Here is a 13,411-nt window from a genome sequence, read left to right as displayed (position 1 = left end):
CTTCCAGAATATAGAGGATAATAACCTTAAATTAAAAATTGGATCGTAAAGTGAAAAGATGTACTTAAATTTGAAATTCGAATAAGATAAACTTTTCTCCTTACCTTCACACTGATCGTTGTCGAATTCTGGAACTGTAGTTTCAGATAATCCACCAAATTGTCAACAAGTGACGGTTCTGAAAAAGTTGAATTTGATTGGAATCTTGATGAATAATTGAAGTGTTTGTGGGATCGCAGCTTCGCAACTAACCATTTCTATAAATCAGACTGATGAAATAGAAAAATGAAATCGTCGCTTCCGAAGATCCCATCTTCAATTCATTCAATCGATTTTTAATTAAACTTGTTATAGATGAACTTTCCCAGGCGTCAAACTCTGAAAATCTAATTTCCTGCTTTTTCCGATGTTATATTTCAAATTACCTGAATAAATTTGATTCAACAATTGCAGGGGTGAAAATAAAGCACTTGCTTGTTTTGCATAGGAATACTTTTCATTTTTCACTAATTCTGCCATTTTTTGAACAGAATTTCGATCCGAAAGAAGTGTGGTATTGCATCCAGATGACATGATGCTATCGAAAATTTTGGGAAGAAGCTTGTTTCGAAGAATTATTGGGATAATCAAATCTCTCTGAAAAATGCTGTCTAAAATAATGAAAAAAAAACGGTCGATCTTGAACTTTTCAACTGGAAAGAGCGAGTTCAGATGTCTGTACCTTTATCTCATCATACTTCGATAAACGAATCAATGCATACAGGTTCGAGCATGCTTTTGGAACATCTGCTTGCCGTAATTCACACAAAATTCCTATCAATTGAATAAGTCTTTTGAGTTTCATATTGGAATCCGCCCCATCGATAACAGAACAGTTTTCTAATTCTCCGAGAAGCTCAGTGTAGTATTCGAAGTAATCGATAGAAGAGATTTTTGGCAGTGAGTTGTATATTCCTGGAAAATAATAAGACTGTAATGAATGGATACAATTAGAAATGAAGCTACTGGGTCCACGAGGAAGATCTAGATGTCCTCACCCCTAAATTTTAAATTCCTTCACTATTAAAAGTCTAGTTTTATGAATATTGAACAGCTGTTTCGCACGCTTCTAAGAAACATCTACAAGGACAATCTTCATGAGACAATAATCTACAAAGGCGCAGATGGCTGAGGTTCTCATCAAAACTCACTTTCTATTATCGGATTGAGATTCATCGATTTCGAGGTTATTAGCGAGTTTAGGGCTGCGATCAACCGAGTGTTCTCGTCTTCGGTGTACAATTTGATGAAGTATTTCTGAACACAGCCACAGGAGAAACACTGAAAAACAGCTTATTTTTCGACTTTGAAAAACTTCACTAACAAAGATTTTTGTGAACCGGACTCGATAATTTTCTTTGCAAGTCTCAGAACACTTTCAAGCGTTTATATAAATGAAGATTTGTCTGAATTACCTCCAATTTCAACTTTCGATTCTGACACAGAAAATACAGCTTTAGAATTGCATAGTTCTCCCGTGGAATCGAGTTGCAAAATAACCGGTCGCCGGCGTCGAGCCACTCCAGCATTATATGAGGATCCATCTGAATAATAAAAAATCAGAGTTGGAGCCTTGGCAATAAGCTAGCAAATTCATTGAAAGATATCTTATTCATGTTTCTTTTCATAGCCGATACGTTTTATTTTAATTTACCTTCTTAACAGACGCAACTTTTAATGTTTGCAACAAAAGAATTTTGTAGAGGTTATCAATTGTTCCATTGATTTTATCTTCGCTTCCTGTAGAATTCTTCATAATTTTCAGCACAGCTAATGTGCTCGCGTAGTTTTCTTCGTGAATTTCCCGATTCAATGTGCCCAACATCAACGAGTGATCAGAATCGATGGAGAGCTACAACGTTGTTGTGTTATTAGAATAACATAATCGGCGAATTACTCTTTCTGGATTTTTCCAAATTGTTGTAAATATGGAGCAATCAACATTTTTTTCATCGTCGAACAAGGTTTCATCAGAAAATCGTTCTTCTTTCAAATCGTTCAGAACTGAAAAAAAGTTCGAGTTGAGAGAGGATGAGAGGATGAGACAAAACATTTTTAAAAAGAGATAATGACAATGAATACGAAGTATAATTATTGTTATAAAGCTCGGGCTGAATTTTTGTTAACTTTTTCGCTCAAAACATTCGGCGGAATTTCATAAATGCTTAGATTTTTTCTTGTTCTTCTCGTGAGTTTCGAATATTCTTTAACACGTTTAAACATCATTATTCAAAAATTACCTGGAATACATTTTCGAGGTTGGCAACTTCTCCGACCTGTCATCTGAATCCGGAACGTGAGAAAAAAAAACTACGGAAAAAATCAATTTGAATGCGCGCCATGTGGCCGGGTGGCCGTGGCCTAGAAACCTCCGGACGGCCCGCGAGGGAAATTCGAATCTTGAAACTTGGCAGAGTGCCAATTATTCAAATTCACCTCCGATTGTCCTTGATTTTAAATCGATTTTCTTTGATTTTTACCGATTTTATGGGGAGTTTTTGGTGTGAACATGCAAATTTTTGTCGCAAAATCAATACTGTCCATTTAAAAGTAAGAAAATGAGCGAGCTCTTCTAGAGTGAACTCGTCTCCTTTGTTCCGCATTGTTTTCTTATACGGGAATGTATCTTTTCTGTAGTTTGCATTTATTCTGCTAAATTTTACAGAAATCGAAACTCACGAAAAGCGTTCAACTACTTGACAACTCACAACACACAAAATGTCTCGAAGGTAGGTTTTTCATCATTCAAAATCATTCAAAATTTGTTTTGGTGTGATATTTGAGGATTTCCCGCAAGAATTTTTGGATAACGCATTCTATCTCAATTTTTATCGCATTTTTCAGACACAGCGTAGTCGACGCGTATTCGACTGTAGATGCAAAGATTCGTGAAACGATGCGACAACTGTCAAATTTGTGGGATGAGGTGGATATGTCGGAGTCGATGAGATTGAAACGAGTTGAAAGTGCATTTACACACATCTCAGGTCTTTGTGATGACATGGTGAGTAACTTTTTTTTTTAATCGAAGGAGCATTCTTCTGAAACCTTCCGAAGCATCATTGTCAGCACAATACACGGGCAAGTGTTTTTTTTTCAGTTAGCCGGCGAAAAAGATATGGTCAGCTCGTTAAGACTCTCGATCAGTGAAGACATGAAAAACGTTCGAAAAATGAGAAGTGAATTAGAAATGAATGAATACCAGAGACCAGATGACATAAAGGAAGGATCGATTGCATTGAGACGAAATCTACAGCAAGAAGTAAAAAATTTGGAAACAGAATTTCAGAAAAGACATGAAGATCAGAAGAATTTGATCGAAAAGATTCATCGATTGAAAAGGCGGCTTGATTCTGATTTTGATTTCGAGTATGAGATTCATACGGTAAGGTCACATTAAGGACGAAATAATGTCAACATTATAACATTTCAGCTCTTTCCAATGTCTGCCTTCCAAAAATACACTGAAGATTGTCGTGAAATGGAGGAACTTTTGAGTCAACGTTGGCATCGAATCGAACAACTTCAAACCGAAATGAAACAATGGAGAAGTATGGCAAATAATGTTGCGGAATATATAAAAGAAGATAAAGAACTGAAAGATATTCTTGACAGAAATATTGATTCTGAAGATTTTATATTCTCAGACGAGATCGTAGACGCCTTGGAGTCGTATTACAATGACTTGAAACCGTTGTACACACATTGGTTGGAAGATATCGAGTTCCGTTGGACTGAGGAGTTCGAGAAACTTTATGATTTATGGGAAAAATGTATGGTTCCAAGAGGAGAACGCCGCTATTTGGCCACATTCGAACCATCAATCAACTCGGAGAAAATATTAGAACAGTTGAAAGATGAGAGAAAACGATTGGATAAAAAATATAAATCATGCAAAGTTGTGTATGAATTAGTGGAGAAATGGAATGTGGTCTGGCAAGAGAAATTGGGAATCGATGAGAAACGAAGGCAACCGGATTACTATAAGAAAGTGAATGTACTACCAGATAACAAGAGAGAACGAGAGTTGGTGGCACAGATGCCGGTGATAGAGAAGGAGATTCGGGCGGCACATCGAAAGTATCAGGAAGAGAATGAAGATAACTCACAGATTCTCATTCAGGGAATGGAACCTTCCGAGTATATCAAATTTGTGCAAGAGGAACATAAAAGAGAACTGAAGTTTGAGTTGCAATTAAAGAAAGAGGAGAAGACAAGATTGCAATCACCAACGCCTTCGAGAACACCAAGAACACAGAAGAGAACCATGTTTAGGACACCGATGTCGTCGACTAAAATGGAACCAGTGGCGAAGGTAAGAGTTTGGACATCTGGACCTTCTGGGGACACAAGTAGACTACAAATTATAGAAACTCCCTGCTCCCTCACAACCAAGCTATGTAATAATAAGCATTTCAGAAGCTCAATTTCGACGTTGACCTCCCGCCTTGCATGTCACCCGCAACTTCGGAAATGATCAGCTTCATTACACCGACACGTAAACAGTTGAGCGGACCAAAGACGTCGTCACCAAAAGAAACTCTCGCCCGTACATGTTCAACTCCAATGTCAAAACGAGCGATGACACCGTCGTCAATGGCTTCTGGAGCATCTTCTGCTAAGAAACCGTTGTTAAGACGTAATTAAAGTCCAAATAAATGCATTTCTTCCTACTTTCTTTCTCTCTAACCATCCCAGATTACAGTTGACTGCCTTTCTATTCTACCCGTGTATATTTCCTCTGTGTTTTCGTAGAAGTTTAACCTTTTAATATTCACACCTCCCCATCACTCCCGCACATTAATTAATAGGCACATGCTTTACAAAACAATCATCTTCACAAATCTGCACAATATTTACTGTCCCTTCATCTCACTCGCACTGTTAAATAACTTAATTACTTCTGAATTAAAATCGAAATAAACTTGTGTCTGATTTTTTATCGTTTTCTGAAAATAGTTTGTTGTTTTCAGAACTCCGACCAGTTTTACCTGTCTTTTTTCAGTGAGAAAAAAATGATTAAAAATTGAGAAAATGTTAAAACATCAGAAATGACGAATATGTGCGGACTTTCTACTTTAAAAAGTTGTGGATGATTCAAACCTAATTTTTTTGTTATTCTATGTTCTTTTTCTGATATTGATTAGATTTCTAAATCTGATATTAACGAGCAATAATACTATCAGCGGCAATTGAAAATTACTGGAAAACAAGAAATATCTCAATTGTCTCTCAATGCCCAATAAATTACGCGCAATTACACTCTGTGCATTTCCGATTTGTTAGAGAATATTAATTGAAGAATTTGTTTTTCAAATATAAATAGCCTAAAAACGGAGTTTTATTAAACTCGGAAAGTTTCCGATTGAAAAAGTACTTCATTTTTTTATTCAGTTCACCAAATCTGCTTTTCTATTTCGCTCAGTTCAAAGAAATCCATTCAAGTTAAAATTTCAGCGATGAGTGCTGCTCAATATGCTCGACTTGTACCCAAAAAGTATCGGTCTCGAACACTTCCAAAAATCGATCGGCCGTGGAGGCCACGCGTTATCGCATGGGCTGGTCCGGCAGCATTCTATCCGAATAGGTAAGAAATTATGAATTCAATCAAGTTTAAGCAAGTTATGTTGTCATGTTTCCTCTCAAACCTCCTTATTTTTTCCAGATTCTATGAAATCGATAAATGGTACAAGGCACGTATTGATAAACCAGAAAAGCTGCCAGAGATGCATATAATCGATCCGGCTGATCATATGAAGTCACTCAATGAGTTGATGAAGAAGCGTACGTTTTTGTAACGAAAAATTGTTGAAACGTAATTTTTCCCCGTCAATTTTCAGCCGAGATCGAACCAATCAACATTGGATTCAAGAAGCGTGAAGAAAAAGTGAAATCAGAAAAATCAGAACAAGATCGAGCAGAATTGGAGAGAAAATCCAGACATATGCAGTGTGAGTTTTAAATTTATAAGGAAGAGAAACGGATAAAACTATTTCCAATTTAAAAAGTTCGTAAAAACATTTTTTTGTTCATTTTAATAATTGTTCAAGACCAATTTTCTAGTGAGAATCGACATCGACTCGCTATCCGTTGAAAACCTTTCCGTCTACCGACATTTCCAAGTATTCGATCATTTATTCGGAGACAATGTATTCTTTGAGAATGTCCAAAGACTGGAAGTTAATTATTCGGATAATGTAATTCACAATGGAAATATTCTCACTGCATCATCTACAGTAACTCGCCCAGAAGTAACAATCGAAAGTGTTGGAAACGGAAAAGGATTCAATACACTTTTTATGGTTAATTTGGATGGAAATGGATTTGAGGAGAAGAAGAATAATGGAGAAATGGTTCAATGGATTGTGTCGAATATTCCAGATGGTGAAAACATTGAAAAAGGAGCAGAAGTTATAGAATATTTACAACCATTACCATTTTATGGAACTGGTTATCATCGTGTTGCTTTTGTTCTTTTCCGACACTCTCAGCCAGTGGATTTAAAGCTTGATGGGTACGTTTAGCTCATTTTTATCGTCGAAAATTTACATTTTTCCTGTTGAAAAGTATAATAATTGAGTGAGAAATAATATTTTGATTTCTGTTTCAGTTCCACCCTTGAAAATCGTATTCATTCGATCTCTGAACTTTACAAATCTCATGAAAATCTGCTCACTCCGTCTGCAATTCGATTCTTCCAAACATCATACGATAACAGTGTGAAAACGAAACTTCATTCTCTTGGTTAGTATTTTTCTGTATTAAAAATTAGACATTATTTTTTGGAAAACAAACGGATACTTGATTCCAGGCCTGAAATCGCCGTTGTACGACTATGAATATCGCCCAGCACTGAAACCAGATCAAAGAGAATTCCCAGAAAAACCACAGCCATTTGATTTATATTTGGATATGTATCGGGATTCGAAAGAAGTTGAAAAGGAGATTCTGGAGAAGAGATTGAGTGAAATTAAATTGGATAATGTTGAGGTAAGGATTCATACGGATAGGTTGACTTATCAGTACCCTCCTACCAGTAAGTGTATTCAAAAATCTAGATATTTGTAGACAGAAAACAGATTCAAAATAAGGTTTACTGTACTCCGGTCACTCCTTTTTTCCCCAAATCATACTTTTCATTATCAATTCATTTTTCAAGTAGTGTCGAGCATCACAAACCATAATAATTTTGTGGCTCCTACAGTAATTCTACTATAGTTTTGTAGCCTTTTTTTTTATTTTAATTTTAAAAAATATTTCAAATCTTCGAACATTGATCATAATGGTCTTATTTCAATCCTTATCACACACGCATTTCTCCTGTCTCTCTAGCATCTAGACGCAATGTAGCAAGTATTAAAGAATACAGGCGGAGGTACTTAGATCCGGATGGAGTTTTATCAGTAGTACAGACGTAGGAGAAAGAGGTGTTTTTCGACCTCTGGAATACTTTAATACTTCCTTCTCTAGCAATGACATAGGTAGGAATGGAGGAATGACTGGAATTTTGATTTTTGAGTTTTAAATTTCGGTAGAGAATTGTTGAAAATTCAATTTGAGCGAATAAGGTAACTTGAAATTAAGCATACAGAAATGAAATAAATAATTAATTGCTTTTCAGGAACCAAAGTGGATTGATCCAGACTACGTAGAAAACAAAAAGAAGTTACCCGCATGGCTTCACGCGAAGATTCTGGAGAGAAAAGGAGTCGGACACGGAAAATATCATAATGATGTGCAGTAGAATTTAGGATATCTTTCTGTTTTTGTTTCTGATAGTATAGTAGATTTTCAGTTTATATCACCTGATTGTTTTGTTGATCTTGTTTTCTATTTTTAATGAGGAGAAAGAAAAATATTGAACAATTTTGTCTGGGTTCCCAGTCTGAATGAAGAAAAAACAGAAAAGGGAAAACAGTTTATTTTCAAGAAAATTTCTAGCATTTTTTCAATTGTTGGCAAATGGTCTTTGGTGGAACATCTTGCTTAATTAGACTGATAATAACTTCAATCTCATCATCTCCATATTCTTCACATGATTTCTCAGCAGCTGGAGTTGGGGCTTCTTTCAAACAAAGAGTTTCCACTTCATGCTTTGCCACATCATCACCTTCAGCCAATACACGTGGTTCCAATCCTTTAACTGTCGCAATACAAGTGATACATGCCAATGTTGCTTGAGATGGTGGAGCAACGAAAGAGAGAACAGTTGAAGTGGAGAGAAGGACCAAGAGGAGAACAGCTGTACGGTACATGGCTGGTGGCTGAAATTGTGGATTTTTAATGAAGATGGAAAAAAAAGGGAACGGAAGTAAAGAAAGATATGATTCCAAAACTTCAACTCGAAAAAAAGATAACTTGAATAATTTTTTTGACAAAAAATTCCAAATGCCAAATGAAAACTGATAAACTATTCTTTCCAAATTTCATCAACTTATATAATCTCCCCCAATTTCATGTAAATTCCTCCAAAAAGAAGGAGGAGTTACCGGAGAAAACGTGCTGATCATACCATAAAATCCCGGAAAAAAGGTTCTTATCAATTGAAGAAAAGAAGAGAAAAAAGAAGTTCTTGATGTATTAAATCAAAAAAAGATAAGGGCTTATTATGTAATCAAAATGATGAAATATGCATTTTGGTGGGTTTGGAAAGTAGTCAAAACGACCGGATCGAAAATTCACTACGTCGATTTCAAAAATTGTAAAACAATCAGAATTACGGTAGTTTTTCGGAAGACCAAAGTTCCGAAAATCTTCGAAAAACTATTGTAGAGCAGCGCACAAGAGTATGAAAAATGTTTTGAATTCATTGAGAATTATTTATTCAAACCGCCCATTCAAATTGATCAAAAATCAAAAATATTCAACATTTGTTCAATTCTTGACAAATCATCTTCGGTGGAACATCCTTCTTAATGAGTGTAACCATCACATCAATCTCATGTTCTCCGTATTCTTCACACAAATGTTCAGCCGAATGAGTTGGAACTTCTTTCAGACAAATCGAGTCGACGTCGTTCTTTGCCACGTGCCCTCCCTCTGAGAGTACCTTCGCTTCAACTCCCTTCACAGTAGCCACACAAGTGATACAAGCGAGAGTTGCTTGGGATGGAGGGACAACGAAAGAATTGATGATTGGAGTGGAGATGAGGACGACGAGAACGGCGAGAAGAGATGGGCGGAACATTCTGGAATTGAGAGAATTGATTGGTTTATCAGTGGATTTGAGACTCGGAAAGTTTGGAAAGGTGTTTCAATTTTCGAGAGGGCTTCAAGATCAAGTAATTTTGATCTCAAAAAGTATGAAAAGGATATCCTTGCAAACAGATCTACAGTAACCCATGGCGTGCACGCTTGTAAAAACTAGTTTAGGAAATTCACGTGAACTTGAAATGGAACTTCCATAATTTCCCCATTCCTCACTCCAAGAACTCCGAATATCAAAACTAACGAAAGACTCAAAATCCATGAAGATTCTAAGTCTCATCGTAAGTTCTTCTTGTGGGTTACGGTATCTACAGTAAACTGGGGGGGGGGAGGGCTACCCTCCCTGAGTAACCGAATTCATATCATCTGGGCCTTTTGAACTTGTTTTAAAAGTCTCTAAAGGTTAATAAAGTAGTTTCTATCCCAAAATTTTCCGTAATTTCAAACTAAAAGTGTTTCAGATAATACTGCAACTATTGCTCGTCTCAACAGTATCCGGGTTCTATGATTTCGATGCTCGACGAAAGGAACGATTCGAATGTTTAGATGACTCTGATTGTTATGATGGGAAAACATTTTGCAAGAATTACAAGTGCGAATAAAGATTTTTGAGACGGAGTCTCAACTAGCAAGAAAAACAACAATAATTCTCAGAGTTCTAGTAAATCTAAAAGTAGTGAAAAATCGGGTTCAGGTAGCTGTTGAGTCCGTAAAACTTCTTGAAAGTAGTGGACATCCGGTGAAACAGACACACCGCTGGATGAAAGAAAACTTAAACAAGTGAAGGGGTTTTCTGTTTTGTGCGTTATCTCACTGACTTTTATAGTGCATTTCTTCGGTGGTATGATCCCAAATTTCGTTGATACATTCTTATCAACGAATCTTTTTTTATTTCGAGACAGCTCCGGGTACCAACTTGAATTGACGCCTTAATGGCTTATCAGTTGGGAGAAAAAAAATGAAAAAGGAAGAGACAAAGAGCATTTAGAAGGGGTGATTATTGGTGTTTTGTAGAGAGAAAGATATACGGACACACAGATAGAAATCATTACAGTTATTTCAATCTTTCAACTTTTTAAAAGAATTTGAAACTTCACGCGATTCCAACAAGTTTTCATTTTCCATTTTTCACATCAGAAATTTCAAAATGTTGAATGTTGATATTGGTGCTTATAAGCGAGATATTGAGACATCATGGTTTGTTTTCTGCCTTCGCATTCATCCGCGAAATTCAAATTCTCAATTCCAGGTTATACAAAATCGGAAAATTTTCCGTCGATAATTGGATAGCTCTACTCATCACAATTGTATGTGTTATTGTTATTCGAGCACTCTTCAATAACGTTATTTTCCCTTATTATTTTGAGGAATTCAGTTAGTTTTTTACTTGATGAAAAAATAAAAATAAACATTTATTTGATTCCAGAAAGACTATATCGTCTCGAGAATACTCTATCAAAAATGAAGAATGTTCTGGAAGATGATTACTCGGATTTATGGCATGAGAGTGAATTCTGTTTGGCTTTTTTGGCGGTGAGTATGTGTGCTCTAGTGCTCTGTGGTTGAGCGGGAATTCGAAATTTTCCAGCTTCAAGACAAACATCAACGCCTCGTCCGTCTCGCCAAATCCAACTCCGACGGCGAGAATCCACGTCGATTTCATTGGGCAAATCGATACGCGGAAATTCAAATCAAATAAAAATTTTGTTGATTTTAAACATTTTTATTGTGTTGCAAAGGCGCTCCATTGCCAATCACTCAAAGTTTCGTGTCAGTTCAATGGATCGCACTTACATAACGGATTCTCTAAAGTGATATTTCATTTTCAATCATCGGTTTGGTTTAAAATCGAATCACATTGATACACATAAAACAAAAAAAATTATATTCAAACTCTCGATTCATTCTCGTCGCTTCCTTCTCCTTTCTTCTCTATTTTTGATTTTAAATAGAGTAGATCAAAATTGGAAACCACGTCATTGACTCGACACTTTTCCGAATCCATTGCCATCAATTTCTGGGCTTCTACAGTATTACGGTAGTGGGAGATACGGTATTCTTCAGGGAGAGAGTTTAGAAGAATCTGAAATGAGACTTTGGCTTACTTTGACACAGATGGGATACTGTAGTCTAAAAATCTTACCTCAAATTGTTTATCCGTTGCGTGTAATGGAGTACTTTGACATACAAACTTCGACGTATCCATTTTCCACGAACCATTTTTGAACTGAAAATTATCATTAAAAGAAAAAATTAATCAAAAAATTGAACTCACTATTATGGGTTCCTTCATCACCAAATTGTTTTCAAAATAGTGTCCATTTTCCTCTAGAAATTCTTGTTGACCCTGAAAATCTTTTGTTTTTCAAAAAATCACACTGGACAAACGTGCTCCACCAATTCACCTCATAAATCGTGTTGAACGGAGCAAAAGTGATGTTCTGGCTGTTTGAAACCAGTGGTTTCTTGGGCGACATAAAATGAACTTCCAAATTTTTCGAATCCATAATAATGAGCTGATCACAACTGACAGAAATGCGGGTTCCTTGGCAGTCTTTGATGATTACAATACCTCGAACTGCTCCGAGTAATATATATTTTGTGTAGAATAGACTATCGAGAAAGACTGTTTCGCATCTGGAGAAATAGAATCCATTGTAACAATTTCTGAATCAAAACCCCACCTCAAAGGAACAAAAACGAACGAGGCCTTTGGTTTATCATTGCAAATTCTCAGATGAACATTTGCGAATTCATCTTTTCTCAATACTTCGATTCGATTGATATAATGTAAATGAACAACTCTTCGACTGTTATGTGCCAGAGTAGTTCTTCTCACTGTATTGAATATTTGAACTGATTTTTCAGATGAAAATTCATCAATATGATATGGATCTTTGATTAAATGTCTTCTGATTTCATTACACAGAAATGGAAGAGAAATTCCATTTGCTTTCTCGAGAATCAGAGGAACAATATGAGAAAGAGGACGGACTCCGTGTTGATTTGATATTCCATGCTTATGTTTCACGGTTCCCTCGAATAAAACATCCAGAAATTCATATCCCTGGAAATGATTGGGTTACTGTATCCGCCGAAATAATGTATTATACCTGTCCACTCCCAATCGCTTGCACAATGTCTCTATCTTGTAATCGTTTTCCAACATCTAATTGGAATAGTAACTTGAATATTGGCCCTGAAAATAGGAAAATACTCTTGAATGTTTTAGAGAAGATTGGTTTCAATTCGATTATGCTCATTGAGAATGTTCTTCTCTGTTTTTTCATACTAAAACTTCTGAAATTTTCCCTTCCAGTATCAGTTTTAATTTGTGCAAAAAAGTAGAGCGTAGTTACTCACCAAAATACTTTGAAATCCTTGTCAGCACAACATCGTTTCGATTCATCCCAGATAAATCACTAGTTTTTTGTTGCAAACCAGCAAACAGAAGGGAGAAAGTGAGAAGTTTCAGGCGAGCGTTCAACTGAAAAACTGCAAAAATTCAGTCTCCGTGCTTGTTTTGACTTACATTTCCGTGTTCAACTGCATTTTGGAATATTGCTTCGATGTAGATTTCTGATATTCTCAATTTGCATAGATTCTCGAATTCATCGAAGCTGAAAAATTTAGAGAACTAGGTATCATGGGGATGAATTCAATCCTGAAAAACAAACAATTGAAAATTTTCTGACTCACCTAATCCTATCACATTCTTTTAATAGTTCGATAACATCGATTGCAATCTCATAAAAATCAGAAAACGGATCCGAAGATTTCGATGAATCCACATCGATCGTTGGATAAAAGAATTGAAGTGAACGGGCGGTACGAATCCAAACATAAATATTCGTCATCTCTTCGACAATAAGCTCCTTTTCTTCTTGCTCGTTGAGCCGCCTTTCCTCAGAGAATAATCGGAGAGAGATCTCCATGGAGACGAAGAGAACATGAGAGACGGAGAGAGACTCCAATTGTTATTCACACTCTATAAGAAGAATGGGAAGACGAAGAAGTAGTAATGCTACTTTTTATGTGAGAGAGGGGATTGAGTATATGCGCTACAGTGGACACTGAAAATGTAAGACTTTTGAAGAATGAGCTGAAAATCGAAACATACAGTAAGAAAGAGAAAGTATTTATTAAAAAGTTGAAAAACAAAAAA

General features: G+C 36.1%; 7 protein-coding genes across 7 annotated transcripts; 4 read left to right on the top strand and 3 right to left on the bottom strand.

Moving 5' to 3' along the window:
- Positions 1-2,935: 2,935 nt before the first annotated feature.
- Positions 2,936-4,686, top strand: GCK72_001102 (uncharacterized protein; the record flags this gene model as incomplete). Its single annotated transcript, XM_003111100.2, has 4 exons — positions 2,936-3,043; positions 3,140-3,424; positions 3,473-4,354; positions 4,459-4,686. 4 exons carry the CDS (start codon positions 2,936-2,938, stop codon positions 4,684-4,686), a joined length of 1,503 nt encoding a protein of 500 aa, XP_003111148.2.
- Positions 4,687-5,498: 812 nt separating this feature from the next.
- GCK72_001101 (uncharacterized protein) lies at positions 5,499-7,783 on the top strand (the record flags this gene model as incomplete). The annotated part of the gene is made up of 7 exons (XM_003111290.2): positions 5,499-5,626; positions 5,705-5,823; positions 5,880-5,990; positions 6,103-6,553; positions 6,650-6,783; positions 6,851-7,029; positions 7,661-7,783. 7 exons carry the CDS (start codon positions 5,499-5,501, stop codon positions 7,781-7,783), a joined length of 1,245 nt encoding a protein of 414 aa, XP_003111338.2.
- Positions 7,784-7,976: 193 nt separating this feature from the next.
- On the bottom strand, positions 7,977-8,294 carry GCK72_001100 (uncharacterized protein; the record flags this gene model as incomplete). The annotated part of the gene is made up of 1 exon (XM_003111387.2): positions 7,977-8,294. One exon carries the CDS (start codon positions 8,292-8,294, stop codon positions 7,977-7,979), a length of 318 nt encoding a protein of 105 aa, XP_003111435.2.
- GCK72_001098 (uncharacterized protein) lies at positions 8,204-9,848 on the top strand (the record flags this gene model as incomplete). Its single annotated transcript, XM_053722843.1, has 3 exons — positions 8,204-8,283; positions 9,038-9,320; positions 9,708-9,848. 3 exons carry the CDS (start codon positions 8,204-8,206, stop codon positions 9,846-9,848), a joined length of 504 nt encoding a protein of 167 aa, XP_053591488.1.
- GCK72_001099 (uncharacterized protein) lies at positions 8,903-9,226 on the bottom strand (the record flags this gene model as incomplete). Its single annotated transcript, XM_003111251.2, has 1 exon — positions 8,903-9,226. One exon carries the CDS (start codon positions 9,224-9,226, stop codon positions 8,903-8,905), a length of 324 nt encoding a protein of 107 aa, XP_003111299.2.
- A 545-nt stretch (positions 9,849-10,393) lies between the features above and the next one.
- On the top strand, positions 10,394-10,945 carry GCK72_001097 (uncharacterized protein; the record flags this gene model as incomplete). The annotated part of the gene is made up of 4 exons (XM_003111208.2): positions 10,394-10,443; positions 10,496-10,620; positions 10,673-10,779; positions 10,835-10,945. 4 exons carry the CDS (start codon positions 10,394-10,396, stop codon positions 10,943-10,945), a joined length of 393 nt encoding a protein of 130 aa, XP_003111256.2.
- Positions 10,946-11,134: 189 nt separating this feature from the next.
- GCK72_001096 (uncharacterized protein) lies at positions 11,135-13,181 on the bottom strand (the record flags this gene model as incomplete). The annotated part of the gene is made up of 9 exons (XM_053722842.1): positions 11,135-11,329; positions 11,390-11,473; positions 11,522-11,593; positions 11,652-11,883; positions 11,931-12,313; positions 12,360-12,445; positions 12,610-12,733; positions 12,779-12,866; positions 12,946-13,181. The coding sequence occupies 9 exons, from the start codon at positions 13,179-13,181 to the stop codon at positions 11,135-11,137; spliced, it is 1,500 nt and encodes a 499-aa protein (XP_053591487.1).
- Positions 13,182-13,411: the final 230 nt, after the last annotated feature.

This window comes from Caenorhabditis remanei, chromosome I (assembly GCF_010183535.1).
Source record: "Caenorhabditis remanei strain PX506 chromosome I, whole genome shotgun sequence".
Classification (NCBI taxonomy): domain Eukaryota; kingdom Metazoa; phylum Nematoda; class Chromadorea; order Rhabditida; family Rhabditidae; genus Caenorhabditis; species Caenorhabditis remanei.
This window is presented reverse-complemented; position numbering and strand designations above follow the sequence as displayed.